Source organism: Salvia splendens, chromosome 11 (genome assembly GCF_004379255.2).
Source record: "Salvia splendens isolate huo1 chromosome 11, SspV2, whole genome shotgun sequence".
Taxonomy (NCBI): domain Eukaryota; kingdom Viridiplantae; phylum Streptophyta; class Magnoliopsida; order Lamiales; family Lamiaceae; genus Salvia; species Salvia splendens.
Genome location: NC_056042.1, coordinates 2,593,298 through 2,613,482, shown reverse-complemented (window position 1 = coordinate 2,613,482; position 20,185 = coordinate 2,593,298). Strand labels below are relative to the sequence as shown.

The 20,185-nt window shown below is 37.0% G+C and overlaps 3 protein-coding genes across 3 annotated transcripts; 2 read left to right on the top strand and 1 right to left on the bottom strand.

Moving 5' to 3' along the window:
* Positions 1-585: 585 nt before the first annotated feature.
* LOC121756436 (probable methyltransferase At1g29790) lies at positions 586-2,757 on the bottom strand. The gene is made up of 2 exons (XM_042151986.1): positions 1,558-2,757; positions 586-971 (listed from the first exon to the last, which is right to left on the bottom strand). The coding sequence occupies exon 1, from the start codon at positions 2,681-2,683 to the stop codon at positions 1,559-1,561; it is 1,125 nt and encodes a 374-aa protein (XP_042007920.1). The 5' UTR covers positions 2,684-2,757; the 3' UTR covers positions 586-971; position 1,558.
* A 2,074-nt stretch (positions 2,758-4,831) lies between these two features.
* LOC121755558 lies at positions 4,832-11,133 on the top strand. The gene is made up of 8 exons (XM_042150874.1): positions 4,832-5,153; positions 5,263-5,419; positions 5,896-7,025; positions 7,560-8,902; positions 9,027-9,157; positions 9,259-10,043; positions 10,248-10,360; positions 10,550-11,133. The coding sequence occupies exons 1-8, from the start codon at positions 5,097-5,099 to the stop codon at positions 10,845-10,847; spliced, it is 4,014 nt and encodes a 1,337-aa protein (XP_042006808.1). The 5' UTR covers positions 4,832-5,096; the 3' UTR covers positions 10,848-11,133.
* A 1,445-nt stretch (positions 11,134-12,578) lies between these two features.
* LOC121755762 (two-pore potassium channel 3-like) lies at positions 12,579-15,148 on the top strand. The gene is made up of 2 exons (XM_042151138.1): positions 12,579-13,908; positions 14,496-15,148. Exons 1-2 carry the CDS (start codon positions 12,698-12,700, stop codon positions 14,641-14,643), a joined length of 1,359 nt encoding a protein of 452 aa, XP_042007072.1. The 5' UTR covers positions 12,579-12,697; the 3' UTR covers positions 14,644-15,148.
* The last annotated feature ends 5,037 nt before the right edge of the window (positions 15,149-20,185 follow it).

Genomic DNA, 20,185 nt, shown 5'->3' with positions numbered 1-20,185 from the left:
TGCATTAAAGCCACATACCATTTTAATGAACTACTGAACATATTACTTTTATATTATGAAAATTGTTATGCAATAAAATTTATTGATGTTCATAATTCATTCGATAATTTGCTATAAAATAAATTTAGGAAAGAAATTTATATACTACTGTATGATATAATATGCATGATATCTGATTCAATAGATTTTTACTTAATTATATGAATTTATATTATTGTTGAAAATTGGCTTGTTTGGAATTTATCAGATTAGGGGGGAGAAGTATAGTTTACACAGTGATAATTAGTCATTGCATTTTATTTAATTACAAAAATGGCTATTTCATCAATTACTACTCCTACTAACTAATTTATATGGACAATATAAATTAATATTTCGTTTCTGTCTTCACCATTGTTCCATTCATATCTCATTTTATTTTGCTACACCAATCACCTCGTAAAGGAGAAGTATTACTATATGCAATATCTCAATTCGAACAAACATTTAAGTATAAAAAAAATCGTGAGAACATATAAAATAACTTCAATAAGATCTCAATAAATTTGGATGGAAAAGGAACAAAGAATCATAAGTGTGCACAAATTGAAAAGTTCGAATGCTGATTTTATTGCAACACTAGCTTTATATGTAACCACTGTCTGAAAACAAGCACCACTTACTGTATCAACCAACCTATAACCCATAGAAAATCACATTTGTTGGTTTTGTGTTGCAATCTCTCACACTTCCAGTTTTTTTGCAGATCTACAAGTTCTAATCTATCACAAAATGCACCTTGTACACCCGCCCCAACAATCGCCTGAATCCACGATGAATTTGCTGATAAAACGTTATACTTATATCCAACCACAACACAGGAGGAGATCTAGAGAGAGATGTATAGCTGGTTTGCTTGCGCAGTAACTGAAGAAGCCTTGAAGGAAGGTTTCAACAAACGGAGACGATGTCAAAAGGCTGGCGCGGAGTACCTGCAAAGCAACAAATATGAGACGAATGCATAAGATGCAACGATTAAGAAGAGATTATGCATAAGGTCAATAAGTGTCTTTGCATTCTTTAAACCAAATTACTGTGTAAAAGGATAAGATCTTCAAATCAGACCACAAACACTACATCTCGAAAGAAAGGATTTTGTTGATGAACAAACCTATTCCTACAGAAGCTCAATCATAACTGCAATAGAAAGATTCTCAACTTCCAACCAAGAACATTATACATCATGATATCATATCATTACTAAGTTCAAACTTCATCATATCAATATATTTCCATTTCCAATATCAGTTCTACTGCTTATGCAAAATCTACCTAAATCAGAGCATCAAAAACACTAGATACAAGTATAGCACAATGAATCATGAACCACATTGCAAGATTTCTTCAAAACAAACCATCCTTAAACAAAAGACTTGTAGATTTCTCCAAAACAAACCATCTTTAAACAAATCTTGTACTAATATATCAAACATTGTATACCCAATTTTCATCACATAGAGCTAAAAAGCAATCATTATCAAACAATCACACAACCAAAAAGGTGTAATTTTCCACTACCTCATTTGGAGCTTGATCTAACCAATGGCTTCTGCAAGAGAGCAGTCAAATAAACCTCTCCATTCTTGATCCCACTAGCATCACCCTTGTTAGCCACAGCCCACTTCACCTTCTTGTACCCCAATTTCCCGATCAACGGCGCGTAAACCTTGTCAAGATCCGATTTTTTACTGAAAAACCGGTCCAGCAGCAAGTACCCCCCACCCCTCAGCACTCTATCCACATCAAAAAACAAGAACTCCATCGCCGTGACCGGAATCCACCGGTTCACCGCGTGGCCGCACCGCACCAGATCCATGGTCCCGTCGAACACCGGCAGCCGCTGCTGCAGCGGCGCGTGGAGCGCCACCAGCCCCCTCACCGCCGCCGCCTCGCTGTACGGCGCCCCTAGATTCATCGTCGTCGTCACCACCGTCGCATTGCTCCGCAGCTTCATCTGCGCCGCGAATGTCCCCGTTCCGCCGCCGATGTCGAGCCCTAGCCTAATCACGCTGTTAGCTGACTTCGCCAGCTGAATCAGCTGCGGGATTGGGAGATCCAGATCGGTTCTGTAAGTTAAGAACCTCGATTTCTCGATCCTCACGTCGAATCCCATCTCCGGCTTCAGACCGGCGAAGCAGGAGAAGGTTTTAGTTCTGCAGGGGTAGTGATTGAGGATGGCGGTTTTCTCGGGGAGTGGGGAGAAGGGGTCGGAGGGGAGAGGGGGAGGGAGTGAAGGAGGGGTTTTGGAGAAGCAGCGACGGCGGGGGAGAGGGTGGCAGCCGCGGAGAATGAGATCCTCGGCTAATTGGGAATCGTCGGGGCAGGGGGAAAAGGGGGTGTAGTTCATGTAGGTGTGGAGGAGAATTGGGTTGTCTTTGCAGGAGGAGGCGATGGGGGAGAAGCGGGTGTAGAGGAGGAGATCGGAGGGGGTGGAGGAGGAGGGTTTGCTGGTGGGGGGGCGGAGGGAGGTGAGGTGGTTGATGGTGGCGCGGATGGTGGAGAGCTGTTGGATGAGGTGGTCGGGGACGGGGGGAGGGGAGGGGGGCTTGGATTGGATGGTGGAGGAGAGGTGGTAGAGGGAGAGGATGTTGGTGGCGACCATGGCGAGGAGGAGGAGGAGGTTTAGGCCCATCGTGAAACCCATTTCTTGATCTGATTTTACTTCTGCTTGCTCATTACACTGACTGACTTAGTGTGGACTGTTGTCGGAAGCTTGAAGATGATTGCTACTTATTGATTTTTTTGTTTTGTGATTTTTGGCTATATATATATGGTTTTCAATAGTAGCTTGCTTAAAATTGTTAAATATAATAAATAAAATAACACTAGTAGTAATATTCATCAAAATTAATTTATTTTTAAAAAACATTTTTACCATAATCATTCCTAAGGATTCGATTTCTTAGTAATTAGCATATTTTAAACTATTTTTCTTTATTTATTTTATTAATTTTAAGTTTATATTCTTAAAAGACAAAAAGTACAATTAGTTTGACACACAAAATCAGGTCAACTTCGTATTAACATCATCCATTATAAAATTACGTATTGTTAGACCATTATGACTGATAATCTTTCTTCTTATTAATTAGAATTCAGTTGACATATGGCTTTGCATTTTCTAATTTTTACCGCGTTTTGTTTTGTCTCTTAATGAATTTAATTTTATTTGTGATTAAATTACACTCCATCTTTTAAATTCGCAAATCTGTACGGTATTTGATTTCTGAAAATTTACCTTCAAAATCTATAACAAGAACTAATTATCAATATGTATATAGGACTTTTGACATTTTCTACAGGAATTAAATTAAAGTTTGACTTTCATCAATTTTCAAATTTTCATGATACAAAATTAAGAGCATCTTCAAGGAGAGAAGATATATAGAAAATGTATACCATGTATTTACCTTCTTAAAAAAAGTAAAATCTATCTTTCTAAAAAGTAACATATTTTAAAGGAAAATAATATATAGAAAGGTAAATGATTTTTTAAAAATAAAATAATAGTATAAAATGAATTAAAAAACATAAAATGTAATACCTTCTCAAATACATTTCCCTTAAAGAATGGTTTTTCATAAAAAGAAGGCAAATATGGTAGTTATGAGATTTTACCTCTCCATTGATGGTGAGGTAAAGTTACCTCTTCAAAATGGAAAAATGTATAATACCTTCTCAAATACTTCTTTCATTGGAGAATGATTTTTCATGGAAAAAAAGTAAATATCATAATTATATTAGTTTACCTCTTAATTTACCTCTCCCCTTAGAGTATAAGGCGGACACGCCCAATAGCCCCAATTATGTTGTCCATAGCCCCAAAATTCTATTTCCGCCACTATAGTGGACACCTCCAATAGCCCAAAAATTCCAAATACAAAATTCTACATTTTCACATCCCTCCAATAGCCGCGTCCTCGCCGCGAACGCGGCTATCCCGCGTCCGCCCCCCAATAGCCCCAAAAGTTGTCCGCCCACCTTCCCCACTATAGCCACCCGCCCACCGCCGTTCACCGCCCCCAAGACGCGGCTATAGCCGCGTCCTACTATAGTGGACGCTCTTAGAGATGCTCTAAATGAGGAACTAAAATTTTAAAATTACTACAAATCCAAAACTAGAGCTAAAAAGGAAAGATTGGGGGCAAAATAGGGTTTTCGTATATAATGATTGGAATATGCCTAGTCGGTGGTTTCAATTGGGCTCTAGAATCACACTTGGGCCCAAGAAGGCCCAATAAATACTAGAGTAATTATTTACTCCATATATTTCAATTTTTAAATTTATTATTCTATTTTCAACTTGCAAAAATATTATACTACATCGAATCTTTTTTAAAATTGTGTATAAAAAAATTCATATTTTCTTTTAAAATAAATATTTTAAAAAATAAATTAAAATCTTTAAATAAAATTGTTGCGATTATTAAAATTGTAAATGATAAAAAATTACAATTGAATTTTGCTACGTTTAATTATCATATGTTTCGGTGAAAATGTATAGTTGTATATTTTTCACAATTTTCAATCAAACCATATTTTTTATTTTGTTGGTTACTTTTGATTGAATATAATATCATAAACCATATTTTAAATTTAACTGGTTACTTTTGATTGAATATAATTTCATACAAAAATTTCCCGAGGATATATCAAATTTTATAATTTGTCTGGCTAATTTTAAAGTTGACAGAACAGATTAAATTTGATTTAATTTTAGGTTTTCCGGCAATTTGCGTATATAAAAAGTTTGAATTCTATTGAATGTCAGGGATTCGATCGTAACCGTTCAAATAAGGTGTTACTCAAGTTAAGAGTTCTTTGTCAATCTTCAACAGAAATGGGGTTTTGGGAGCAGGGAAGGGTTTAATTTAATCGTTTCTCTCACGAAACTATCGATTTTCATCTCTAATATGGGCGTCCCTTTTAAGATTTTCACGAATCAATGGCCGCTTCATTCTGTAAACTAGATTCAGCTTCCAATCGTTGGGATGCATTCCTCTCCTGGATTTTGATTTCTCTATAAATTGAGGGTTTCATTCACCGCTTGTGAAGGAATGGCGCAGGACGTTGAGGCGCAGCAAGACAAGCCGTCCAATGCCTGCTGCGCCAAGGTAATTTTAGTTTTAATCCGCTGTTTCTCCACCCTGTGATCCAGTGATGGGAGTGTTTTTTTTATTAGAGTTTGTTTTTAGTGTATTGAATTTCCGTGAATTCTCGCAGTTGCAAAAGAAGCACTCGAAGCTCTTGGAGAGGTGCGCGAAGCTTGAACAGATCAAAAACAAGTTTCGCGACTGCACCTTAGCGATGCAGCAGAGATGCGATGTGGTCGAGAGAGATAGAGAGAGTCTGAGGAGAGATAATGAGAGTCTGAGGGAAGGTGATTTGTTTACTAGTATGGAATTGAAATTGAATTGGAATTATAATTCTATGTAATTTAATTTGAACTATAATTCAATTCTAAATCCTTTGTTTGTTAAAAATGATATAATTGATATGAAGTGTGTGCGTGCGTGCGCACATTGCGTGTGTAGTGTGCATGCTTGTGTGTGCAGTGCGCGTGTGCAGTGTATGTTTGTGTGTGTAGTGTGTGAAGCTACTCAATTTTATAATTATTTGGAATTCCAATCATCTACTTTTGATATTGAATTCAAATTGTGGAATTGGGAGGAATTGAAACTGTAAATTCAATCCCAAATCCAAATATTTTGGGTACCAAACATTGGATTTTGGAATTAAAGGCTCAAATTCCAATTCTGGTGGCTCAGTTCCATGATACCAAACATAGCCTTATTGTAGATTTATTATAGTACTTTTGATTGCTTCATTTTGATGTTTTTGTTTTCTTTCATCCAGCATCGGAAAAACTCAAAGTGCAGGTTAATTTATGGAACAGTGAGAAAGATATAGAGGCTGGTCGGTGTGCTGATCTTGAGGTTCAGTTGCTGAAGCGAAACAGTGGTTCTGCTTCTCACAGAGGAGATGAGCAGCTTCGAGAACGCATTGCTCAAGCCGAGGAAGAAATTAAGCTATTGAAGGGGAAGGCAGCTTCTGAAAAGAAGCGCACTGAGTTGGAGAAGAAGAAAGCTGATGAGGCGTTGAAGAAGTTAGAGAGTGTAGAGAGAAAAAAGGCTGAGGAGTATAAACTTCTGTGGGAGAAGTTAGAAAAAGAAAATGATGATATGAAGCCAATGTTGGCTTTGGAGAAATCTAAATCGGAAGATGCTCACAAGAAGTTGGAAGCAGAGAAACAGAAAACCATTGGACAAAGTAAAAGGGCAAAGTTGGCGGTGGACAAATCTAAAGAGCAGATTAATCTAGCTGAAACAAATTTGAAGAAGGCCATGTATGAGAAAGCTCGAGCAGATGATTTGAGCCGGAAGTTGGAAGAGGCCATGAATACGGCTGATAAATCTAGTCCCAGCAGGAATGCAGTACCAGCCACTGATATACGCACTGAAATGCTAAAGAATGACACCCACTTCCATAAGTGGATGGAAAAGATGCTTTTGGAGAAAGAACATGATATCGTTAGGGAGAAAAAGCGTGCAGATTCAGCAAAAAAGAAAGCAAAGAAACAGATAAAAGTTGCAGAAGAATGCAGAAAGATGTCCATGGAACAAAAAGATCGGGCCGATCAACTATCTGGGCAGTTAGAGATGTACAAGCTCAGGTTAGAAGGGTTGCAGAAGGAAATGCAGGTGTTTGTTTCATCGAGAATTTATGCTGGCACTTCTCCCATGATAAACAATGATGCCATTCATGAAATTGATACAGTTGAACTTCTGAAGAAACAATTGAAGCTAGAAAAGATGCTTGCAAAACATGCCAAGGAAGTGGCGAAGATAGAAGCTTTACGTAACACAATGCTACAACAAGAATTATGTCACATAAAGCAGGAGAGTGTTCAGTTCCAACAGCACTTGAATATACTACTAGATAAGAGTTTCTTGCATGGCCCTGAAGGTATAGATCAGTTGAAAAAGGTTAGTTTTCTTACTCATAATTGTTGAACGATTTCTTATTCATGATTAATACAGTGTCTTTATATCTTGTTTCTGAATTTATAGAAAGAGTTCTTGCATCTTCATTTTTTAATCTATCTGTCCCTAGTTATTATTTGTTGTTGTTGAGATAATTGACTGCAGCAATCTATAGTATCATTTTATCACCAGCCTTTACTTTTTTTTGCCAGAATCGTGAAATGAAGCAACCACGTCTGTTTACTACTAACTCGTTCTCCACAAGAAACAATTGTGGGGAAGTGTGAATGCATTGGTGAAAGACCTTGCATACATCTATACGAGATTAAGAGTTGCAGATTTCATATTCATTGTAGTGTCACTCTATTAGTGCTATTTTAGTCTTTTGAAGTGTTTGAGAAATAGTGCCCTGACTTCTGTTAGTGTCAATCACACACACATACAACACCATGTTTATATTCCTAATTAATGCTATGCATCTTAGTCATATGTGGATTCAGGATTGGTGCTAATTGACTGGTTTATGTTACTTTGCAGATTGGCAGTGAAACCACCAAAAGAGAAGTATTAGGCTCTGATGGGAGTCGCAGGCGAGTCATGTCAGGTATAGATTCTAGGATGGATCCTCCTTATCGAGGTTCCAACCAAAAAATGTTACAGAGTTCTGCCATATATTCCAGTTCAGCATCTTTTTCTGATCGGCCCTTGGTGGGATCACAGGAAAGAGACACATTCTCTATTATGACATCAGCTAACCTGGGGGAGGATATATCAAACTTCAAACCAAAGATACCTAATAAGATGCAAAACGATCAAAATGTAGCTAAAGCTGATAACAGAACTAGTAGTCCAATTAAAGACAGTTCTAGTAAAAGAAGACTTGGCTTGCGTCAGAAGAAGAGGAATCTTGGTGCAGTAGAGTCTATAGAAAATTTGAATGCTAAGGGTGAGAAATTGCATCAACATGTGTCTGAAAAATTAGCCATACTGCATGATACTCTCAATGGCCAAGTGGATGATTCACAGGAAGACAGTCTGAAAGGAACTACTTGCACAGGGCTTTTTAGACCTCTCAAGAAGAGAAAATCCTCTTCAGAGGGAACTGTAATTGCTAATCATTTTCAGAATTCTGGGGAGTCAAAAGGCACCGTCAGTTTTGATATCAATAACTCAGATCCCTGTGTGCCTGCTTCATCACCAGGGTCTGATGCAGTCAGATCTGATTTGGGTGATGAGGATGGAACACATAATATTTTAGAACACAACATGTCCACTTCTCCAGATTTTGACCAGATGGTCACTGGTGACCATATGAAGTTGCTGGACATGGACAATGCTGCTGATGAAGACTCCTATCATAGAGCTATTGCCAGACCCCTATCTCCTACTCTGGCTGAGGTTGAAGTAGTTAGCTCTGAGATGCTGGCATGTAGGAGTTCCCAACTGGGGCTGTCAACTGTGAGTAGATATCCAGTTATTGAAATGGAGAAGAATCTCACTAATGTTGCACCCAATGGCTCTGATCCATTGCTGTTACAAATGGAGCATAATTCTGATACCTTCTCAGAGGATATGACTCCACCGGCTGCAAGTGATACTCAAGAAATCCATGTAACAAGTGGGAAGGTGGGAACAGGCCATATTTCTGGTTCTGGAAATGAGGGAACAATTGAAACATATGAAAAGGGAAGTGCATCTTGTTGTGGTGAAACTCTGAAGTGTTTTATTGTATTCTCAGACAACAAAGACAACTTAAGCATTTTGCGGATCCTTCAGACAATTTCCAGTTTCATGCCACAATGTTCTTTTGATCATTCAGTGGAGACATTCGTTCAAAATGTTATACACACCATTTCTAAACCTAAAGACCTCTCAACTAGGTGAGTGGATTCATCTGTTGGTGTTTCCTTACTTGAGTTTCTGATTATCACTTTGTTTTAGGGGTTAAGTGTTTCCTTACCAAACTTGCTAATTATAGTTCTTTCTCTTTGTTGGTGTTTTCAGGGAAAAGGCATGTGTATTCTTGTCACTGATACTGCGTGAAATTTCTGAACTAAGACTCAAAAACTTGAAAAATGGTTTAGGTGATAATTTTGTCCGGGCACTTGCTTCAGTGACCATGCTCTTCAACTCAGGTACTTTGTTATAACAGATTTAAATTTCATTTGTTGTATGTTGCTGTTTTTTTTGTCCATTATTATTAAGTGTTTGTAAGGAATAACTTCTTTCCATGCAGCACTATCTGATCCATCTTTGAAAAGGATGGCTATGGAGTCTTGTGGTTTGTTTGAACTGCTTGCTATCATTGAAGATTTCCTTCAACAGAGTAAAGTTTTTGTCTATGGTGGTGTATCTGCTGAGTCAGATGCCCATGTTACTTCCAAATTGGACTTAATTTTAAATGGCAATCCCATAATGCTGCTGGAAGTGGCTGCTTCAGCTCATCTGTTGATTGCAGGGGGTAGTCTATTAGCATCATTGTGCCTCGCTGTTGATGATATTGGTTATGTTTGTGAGATATCATACAACATTATTAGAACCCAGAAGCTTGACCGTCCAGTAATGTTGGCTATTCTTCACGCTTTTGCCCTCATATGTGGCTCCAAGTACTTTACCCTTCAGCATTACTCTGTAGCTATGACTGTAGTAAAATCAGTGGTTATGTTTCTTGAGGAGCAAACTTTGTCAGCCGGTTCTACATCCTCTTCCCTGTCAGATTCTAGAAACCCATCTAGCATGTTGTTGTGCACACACTGTCCATTCTCAGAAGGTGCAGTTTCTGTGGAAAATGCTGCAGCGATGCTGTTAGAGAACCTCCAAAAGCAGTGTCATTGTGGGTTATGGCCACAAGATTCACTTGCCTTAGTCAGTTTGCTGGTTCCCACACTTCCGATCCATGAGGAGGGAGACGGGGCAGTTTCAGGCTTGGGAGAGGCTGCCTCATCGAGTTTGGCATGTGATGAGACTTTATGCAACTTCCTTGATATTTTTTCTTTGGTTGAGGTTCTAGCTTCAGTCATGGTATGAATCTTGTCTATATCTTTCTGTTGCTTTTTCGGTTTCTCACTATTCTGCTTAATCTGTTTAATTTGGTGAAGTTTAAAAACAATACTTTGGCTTTGCTAGTTGCTATGACACCTTTGACACTCCCTTCGCTCTGGTTCTCCTTGATTTCAGCATTATTCATTTTTTTACGCCTCACTTCCAATATCTCTTGACATGCAGAGCTGGAATTGGACATCTGATAACATAGTAGGGCCGATTTGTCAAACTTTGAAGTTAAATTTAACAGAAGGATTCTCTGCTACTATCATCACACTTCTCGGTCAACTTGGGAGGTATTGTCCCAAACAATCTGTATGCTTTTGTGGTAGTAAAATTTATGATTACCGCTTGCTGTTGCATAGTCTCATTTTTCTCTACTAAATATGAGCTATACAGTGTAAAAGATTATATATGCCTTTGAAATTGTATGCTTAAACGGTTCTACAAAAAAGAAGCATCTGACTTTTACGTCTGTCGCGCAGGCTTGGAGTTGGTGCTGGCGGCTACGACGATCCTGGTGTTCAGAAATTAAGAGACTACTTCTCAAAGTTTCCTCAGGAAATCACATTCAAGAGATTGAGTATTCTTGTTCAGATTGCCCTCATAACTTGTTTGCTTTGTGTCAGTCCAATCAAATTTGAAGAGATCACTGAAGATAAAACCGAAACTCCAGCAGCCATGAGTAGTCCCTATAGTTTTGTAAGGGAATGGTTTTTTTCCTTGAATCACGATCTACAGTCGTCCTTGAGGTCTCATTTTGCTGCAAGCCAGGGCAACTAGCAGATCAGTCTCCGGTTCGATCAAATTGAGCTCTGAGTCCTGTTCTTTTCGAAGAAGCTTGTGTACAGTAATTGGTAACCAAGCGCCAAGCCAAGGTCTTCTGCAATTTTTCTCAAGTTAAACTGAGCTGCTTATTTCACAGTTACTTGATATTATTGGAACCTTGCGATTTTCTTCTCTGTTTGGATAATAGGGATTGATCCAAAAATCTATGTTTTTAAAAATATAACTGAAACAAAAATTTGTTACTCTTATATGAGAATCCAAAAAATCTACTTTTAACTGACAAAATTGTACACAATTTATTGCTAAATTTCCATTTGGTATAGATATTTTAATCAATTATGGAGCAGTAGTACTATTTTGGATAAAGAAGAAGAAATTCAATGAAGTTGTATATAGATGATTAAAAAACTAGACGTGGCTCATTACTAGTCAATATTTCATTATTTTAAATGTAAACTACGTCGGGAGACTGAGTCCTCTATTACAGTAAATTAATTACTCAATTAATCATGAGAATGTGACAGAATTGACTTATCACAGCGAAGAAAAACATGCCAACAACTTATTTTATTAGATTATTCCTATTTATGAATGCTACTGTAGTTACGTTAAGTTAAAGACATTGCGGCTATTATTGCCATTCGAAGCAATTATACTAAAATTCTCATTCAAAATTCCACATCTCATAAATGCATAAAATAACCAATCATTGTACATGCACTATTTTGTTTTTGACATATCAAAAGCTATTTTGGATTTTTGGTTCTAAATGGGTTTATGAGATAATTTTGGAAGAAAGAGAATGGAATTTATGTTTACTGGTAATAATTATTTTGTTTGTTTCATTATTACTACATTCTCAATTTAATTTTTAAAAAATCCCATACTCAAAAGAAATACATTAAAACGGATCTAAACTGCACTATTGTTGTCTATTATCATTTATTTTCTTGATAGAAACTTTATTCTAAAAAATATCATTTGGTGATAATTATCATTTTCTAGCAAAACCGGATTGCTCAGTTTTGTCGATTTTATGATTTTTCTAAACACAATAAATACTCTCTACTATCACAAAGATCAATACAGAGGTATACTTTCCTTGCCTTAGAATTCAGTACTTTTAAAAAAAATCTAATTAGCAAAATAAAAATCTAAGAGCATCTGCAATGGTGCGGATGTCCCGTGTGGACACCCGACGAACTTCCCAAAAACACCTTCTGCCACGTCATAAGGACATCCCACTGCACAATGGTGGACATCCCCAAGGACATTCCGACAGACATCCACAATAATAAAAATTCACAATTTCACCAAATTAAACAATTTACGGAATTAAAATTTCGACACGAATACGGAGAAAATGCAACCACTTTATTTAAAACAAAAAACATACATAATTATTAAAAAAAATACATAGTTAGAAAATTTTTTAAAAAATACATAGAAATGAAAGTATAGAGAGAAACTCGTTAAAACAAGGGGTGCGAATAAAATGAAGTTCAACGAGCCGTATTTATAGAGTTTTTTTTTAAAAATAAAAATTGAAATTAAAAAATCGGGACGTCCTTCGTGGCACCGCAATGGCAGACCTCCCGCGCGGACGTCGCCGGAAGGCCGCAGATATGCGGTGTCCGCAGCGGTCGTCCGGAAAATCCGGAATTGTGGATGCTCTAATATCAACATAGATCTAGAATAATTAAAATATTTAGCGAGCGAGTTACAAAAACCGGTATACTCTCCGAAGGATCTCAAAAAGAGACTGATCTGATGATTGTCACTTCCAAGTTCCAGCACAGCCAAACAACAACCCCTTAATCTTCAGTTTCTCTACACAGATTCACATGGATGAGCCGTTCATCTCTTACGCAAACACCGGCAGGTCTCTCCCGCCGCTCCTCCCTCTGCCTGAAAACAACGAAATCTGCATACCTCCGCCGCCCATCACCCCATCCCCCCAAGAAATCAAAGACTTCCTCATCTTCGGCTCTCCCTCCTCTTCCTCATCACCTTTCAAAGACTCGATTTTTCGCGATATCTGCATTCCGCCGCCGCCAATCTCCCCTTCACCCAGAGAAATCAAAGATATCCTCATTTTCGGCTCTCCCTCCTCATCCTCACCATCTCTCAAAGACTCAATTTTTAGCGAAAGCTTGAATCTTGACAACAATCAGAAGCAATCCATCCATGACCCACAAATCCCACAATCATGGCTAATCAACCCCAATTATCCACCCTCAACGAGCAACCTTCACCGCTCCAAAACCGCACCGGCTATGGCGGCAATCAATGGAATTGACCATTGCTCGAATCCGAAGCCGCCGCCGCAGTTTGCCACGCCCTCCATTGTGAAGCAGGGTGTGATTTTCTTGATCATTTACTTGAGCTTTGGTGTGATTATATACTCTTTCAATTTGGATTCTTTCACTGCCGTTAGAACTCACCCTGTTGTAGATGCTTTGTATTTCTGCATTGTGACTATGTGTACAATTGGCTATGGTGATATAACTCCTGATAGCACTGCTACCAAGCTGTTTTCCGTCACTTTCGTGCTTGTGGGATTCGGTTTCATCGATATTTTGTTAAGTGGGATGGTTAGTTACATGCTTGATTTGCAAGAGAATCATCTCTTGAGGACTATCAAGAGCCGGGGTGCTCACGATCCTCCCTCGTATATCATCGATGCGAAGAAGGGGAGGATGAGGATACGGATGAAAGTGGCGTTGGCGTTAGGCGTTGTGGTTCTTTGCATTGGAGTTGGGGTTGGTGTGATGCATTTTGTGGAGAGGCTTGATTTGTTGGATTCGTTCTATCTGTCTGTCATGTCTGTGACCACTGTTGGATATGGGGATAGGGCGTTCAAGTCTTTGCCCGGGAGGGTTTTTGCCTCCGTTTGGTTGCTCGTGTCGACTCTTGCTGTTGCTAGAGCCTTCCTCTACTTGACTGAGCTGAGGGTTGAGAGGCGGCACAGGAGGATGGCTCAGTGGGTGCTCGGGCAGGATATGACTGTTGCGCAGTTTCTTGCTGCAGATATCGATAACAATGGCTTTGTGTCGTGAGTGCTTCTCTTATTGTAGCTAAACGTTTATCTTTGGCATTTGAATTACTTATGATTGATGCTTGATGATTGTAGCTTGAAATAATTTCGTGGATAAATGCTTTAGCTTGGAGATATATTGAACCACACTCGAATACTTGTTAGTTCGGGTATGGAGTGTGTCTTTGATCAGAGGGAAATCTAGTTCTTTCAAAATCTCAGTGCATTGTTTTTTAAAGCATTAGTTTGAAGCTAGTTCCTAATTGCGTTAGTTAGATTGTTGAAACGACGTCATGTCACTGTTTATTCCCGAGAAGTGTGACGATAGTAGCCATTGAAAAAATTCACTCATGTTTTTGTGGATGGTCATAAAACAAACGGTGCATGACATATTCTTGTAGTCACGAATGGACTTGTCCGCTTGCTTACCCTTAATACTCGCGTACACTCGTTAAGCCTAACACGAAGATTTTATGATAATTCATTGTGGCAACATATCTACTACTCCATTTGATAAAGCTTGCATTTTACCTTCCTAGAAATTTGAAAGGAAAGGAAACTAACTAAGCCTTCTTCCTTGCTTCATTTCAAATGTTTTGTTACAGTAAATCCGAATTCGTAGTATACAAGCTCAAGGAGATGGGCAAGGTAACAGAGAAGGACATTTTGCAGATATGCAAACAGTTTGAACACCTCGATGAAGGAAACTGCGGGAAGATAACTCTCGCAGATCTTATGGAAAGTCACCATTGATACAATACTTTCTTCCGAGTTCAGACTATTCAGTCATGGGGCAATGCAATTGCAGCTTCGAACTCAGATGAGACGAGGATCAGTTAGATGCTCGGATCATACAACTTTGCTCATCGTTGTGATAGGCCGAGCCTCTGCTAGCTCCATACCAGGTAAAAGTTTAGTTCTATCTTCGTATATGTGAGGATATCGCGTAAAAGTGAGCCTTGTCCACTTTGGCTGTGGCTCGTCTCAGCTCGACTCGATTTAGTCAATACATACATAACTTTGGGTATGTATGAAGGTGTATATGATCCCCTTTCTTAGGCTCTAATTCTTGCCGTAGGATGGGAAGTGGAAAATGTAAATGCTAAGTATTTGTATTAGTTAGTTATTGAAGCCTATTTATAAACAAGAGCATTTAATATTTTTTTTCTCAATGTGTATTTGTATTATAAAGCAGCTAAATTATACTACTAGAGTTTTGATCTATTGAATTAAAAAAGTTATAATTTTATTGCATTAATTAATTAATGTACCATTATGTTATTTGTAAATAAAAATATATCAATTATCAGCAAATTTTTTAGAATCATGGAAATTAATCATTGAAATTGATTTTACGGTTTACCGTACATATAGTTGATTTGTTTTGTTTATTAGTAATATATATTACTCAATTTCGGAGGCGGTTAATTACCGTTGCTATGAAATTGAAGGAAGATGAGCGCAGATGGGAATTTGGACGAGGTTTTCTTCATTTACTTGTTAATTTTCACTGACTTTCTGTTTAGATTATCTTAATCCTGTTTAATCTTGTGATAATTACACTTTCGAATTTGAATATTTTTCCCTTTCCAATTGAAGGAAGATTTATTTGGAAAACTACCGCAAGTACTAACGAGAGAAATCCTGGAAAGACTCTCAATTAAAAGATGCAAGTGTGTTTGTGAATCATGGCGCAATCTGATACTCTCGATTAGAAACATTATTAGCTATAAGTGTGTTTGTAAATCATGATGTGATCTGATATAAGAGGGTGAGTTTATGGCGTCGTATACTCTGAAACCATGCCTGGCTTTTGTTCATAAAGACATGAGGTACACAATCTGCGACCAGGCGTGCCAGCCACTTTTCCAATTCGAATTGCCACCTCCTTACAATCAATATTCAACGCACGCTCGTCGTCGTGTTGTGATTAATTCAACTAATGGTTTGCTTTCGGTGTGTGGGATGAATTGGATAACAATCGTAATATTCTTTTCATATGCAATCCAATGACTTCTGAATTTATTGAGCTTCCTCCACTGCCTAAAAGTAGATGCATATTTGGATTTGGAGTGAGCAATTTAAGTCGGCAATTTAAGATTTTGTATTGTGATCAATCTAGTTCGTGTCATGTATATAGAGGAGGAGAAGGGATGTGGAGAAGCATCGCAGCTGCAGCATCGGGCATCCCCTGGTGCTGCCTCGTGATATTGCTGTATTTTTTAATGGAAATCTCCACTGGCTTGCATCTGATTATGAGGAGAAGCCGTTTGTTTGTTGCTTTGATCTTGAAACCGAGATCTTTCCCACCTTTCTCTTCCTCATGGTGTAGGTTCCGGATTCAATTATGACAAATGGCGGTTATGTGCTTTGGAGAGTCGACTATGTTTGTACAATATTTTATCTTCTAAAAGTATTGTTATTTGGAGGATGAACGACTATGGAAATGATAATTCTTGGACGAAGGAATGTATGGACAACAGATATATTCCTACCCATGGAATACATTCATTGCCCAATATTTTGTCAAATGATGACTTTATCTTCTTGAATTTTCAAGATCGATTGATTAACTTCCCCAAAAATAATGGAGTTATTCGTTATATCTTATTTTCAAGATCAATCTATCAGTACTCCAACATCGCTTTCTCTCACTGAAAACTATGGATATTCACAATGTTCAATCATTGAGTTTTGATTAGGCATCTCATATTTTTCTTATACTTTCATAGATTTTTTGTAATATTTCTCTTGTTAAACATCTATATGCTTTTGATTTTGACTTCTACTTTATAATATGGAGTTATTCGTTATATCTTATGTGAACAAAGACATATCTCAATACCAAACAGAAAAAGAAATAGGAGTATGACATTTAATCATAGCTCGAACCTACTGAAAATTCATAAAGCTAATTTTTCTTCTACTTCATTTTCTCTTCTTTTTCCATTTCTTTTTACTTAAATATTAAATGCCATTTCAGGCTTGATTTTATCTTCTGAAATTACTATATACTAGTATTATGAGAATTATTGCAATATACATTAGCTATTGTAATCAATAATAAAATTTGAAAATAATTAGTATTTCAGAAACCTCTATAATATGCGTACATATTCTTAACAACAAAACAGCTTTTTTGGATCAAAGAACATTCATTTCTATATTTTTATGAGCTCAGTTAGATATATGAATTAAATATCCAACGATAGAGAGAAGTAAAACAAAGAAGCTTATATTAGGATTAAAACACACTTGTTTCAACCTCACAGCACTATCGGCTGTGTTTTACTCACAAAAGAGGATCCACATCAACGCATCATTTTATAATATGGATTCCGCAATTCACTACAATTATTTCCATCACATTGTCTCTCTCTCTAGATTCCCTAATTTATTTGCGCATTAAAATTCGTATCATTTACAACTTTATCTATTTTGTTTACGGAAGTAGTATTACTTATTCCTCCCTCCACCCATCATTAAATATAAAAGTTGACTAGGCTTAGAAATTAGGAAATACAGAAAGTGGATGAAAAAAGTCAATACTTTATGTATGGAGTATTAGTTTATAATAAAATATTGATAGAACGTGGATCCATTACAAAAAAAATGTTATAAACATTGGCGGACGAATTGAAAAAAATAGTCGCAAATAGTGGCGGATGGAGAAAATATTATTTTATATATCCATTAATACAAAAAATCATCTCTTATTTTATTCATAGACGATCGTCTAACTCAAACAAAAAGAGACTAGTGACAATATGTGTAGAAATCGAGAGGTCGAAAGTTGATGTTATCCCAAGCATAAGTAAAAGTGAAGGTGGTGTAGACATCGAACCTGCCGCCGCCAATGAGTTGACAATTGCCATCACGAGTTTTGGAGATGACGGTTGTGTTGAGTCGAACAAGAGACTTGTCAAGATTCCGACATGTGAGTTTTACATTGGAGAGTTCGCATGTTACACAAATGTGTTTGATAGTGACATTCCATTCCTTTTTCGACTCGATTACTCTACCTGTTTTTGTTTGATTGACAAACAACGCAAACGTAGGGCAATCCTCCGATTGACTACAACCTGCATAATCACATAATCACCAATTCAAATAATAGTCTATCATATTTTTCCATTCATTACATTTACATCAATCTATGTGTGTATGTCTTACCTTGGTAAACAATGCTAAGGAATACAAGGAAGCAAATGAATCTTGTGATATTCATAATCTTAGATTTGCAACCCTCTAACTTAGTAGTAGTACTAGTTATATAGTATATATAGATAGTCGAAAGTTTCAATTTCAGTTAGTATATGGTCTTCAATTGCATTGTAACTCCAGGAATTACAAATTTCGTCAATCAACTCTATTAAACATCTTTCCATAATAGTTATAAAATTTTGTAATTACCTCCATTCATAACATCTTTCCATAATATTATGGTCAATATTTTTGTAATTGCCTTCATTCAAGATATATGTTGATAATTAGTATGAGAATAAACGTAACAAGTTAAAGAAATGTACCTACATTTTGAAGCTTTCATGAAGAATGTAGTGGAAATTCAAGCTATCGTAATTCATATGCTCTCCAATGTTGTGGAATAAACTCAACATCTCAACCTTTACCTCCCATCCTCACCTCATAAGTTTACTAATATATGAAACACGTCATTTTAAATATAGTCAAATGATGACATTTTATGCATGAATGAGACAATTGAGAAACATTGAAATTTCGTGATTTAATATTACAATTTCAAAGTTTATGGGACAAATCCAAATTTGTTTAAATGGCTATCTATTAATCCTTTCTTTTTATATCTATATAATTTCAAAATACTTACCTCGTAAATAATATTTTTGTTTAATAAAATGAAACGTGAATTAAAATGCTTTTAAACCAGTACACGTAATAAGTTTTAACTAATTAAAGGTTTTCCGAAATACCAGCTATAGATAATTGGTCACCTTCTTAGCTATCCTATCCTATTATTATTAATTAGGAAACGATTAACAACAAATTTTTGAATTTATACTGAAAATATGCATGAATAGATTCTCAACGCTAACAGTTTTTCCCAATCGCTGGAATATGGAATTGTCATTGTCGTTATAGATGAAACAAAATCGCTGAAACGGAGGGAGTATCTAAATTATACAATCAGCATATTTAGGGTAATTTTATTTTAGTGTGAATATCACGACAAAGGGTAATTTTACTTAAATTACATTAATTTATGGTTAGTTTTCAATAAAATGAAATACCGTCCATATTTGTAAAATTGCAGCAAATTTTATATAATAAACACCAAATTAATATTCAACACTATTAAGTTTTGATGACTTAGCATACTTATAATATATGGCCAAAGACTAAATACGTATATTATTTAAATATATTAAAATTAACTCAATTCTAACTATTTAGACTAAATTTAAATGCAGATATATTTAAAAATTATGTATCTTAAATATTAACAACACATAAATTTATTTTTAAATATATTTCTTAAAAATATATAAATTATTAAATAAATTAATATATAAATTTAGTTATTTAATTAAAAAGAATTTAATTTTCAAAATACATATCATACAAAATCTAATAAATTAAAAGTTGAAATTAGAAATTTATAATTTAAGACTTAATTAAAGTATAACATCCCAATTGAACTATATTCAATAAAAAAAATATCACTTTTAATAGTTTCTAGTATCATAAATACATAAATAAATCTTTAAAGCCTTAAATAAAGCCCAATTATGGACTACATAAATTAGTAAATCCCCAAACCCTAAAGTGACACCCTATATATCCATCTTCTTCTCTCGCCTGCCACCATCTCGTTTTGCTTCCCTCCTAAATCGCCACCGCCGTGCTTCGCCAGTTTGTCCTCGAGCTTCGCGACTGCCCAACGACCTCGGCCCGCCACCCGTCGCCCGCTGTTCTTGTCTCTCAAATCGACCCTGCCGCTCCACCGCTGTGCCTCGCCAGTTCGACCGTGAGCTTCACGCCTCCGGCAGACCTCGTCCAGCGGTGGACCGCTCTCTCTTCTTCTCTCTCAACTCGGAGCCGCCACGACCACGCCCGCCTCGCCGCTCCACCGCTTCTTCCGCCGTGTCCCGCTGTTCCACTGTCGTGCCTCACAGTTCACTCGCCAGCTTTACGTCGTCTGCTTCACGCCGTCGGATCGGACCGTCACCGCCCAACAACCTCAGCCTGCTGCCCTCGTCATCCATCGGTGGAGGCTTGGAGCTGTAGCCGACTGCAATAAAAAAATCAGATAATT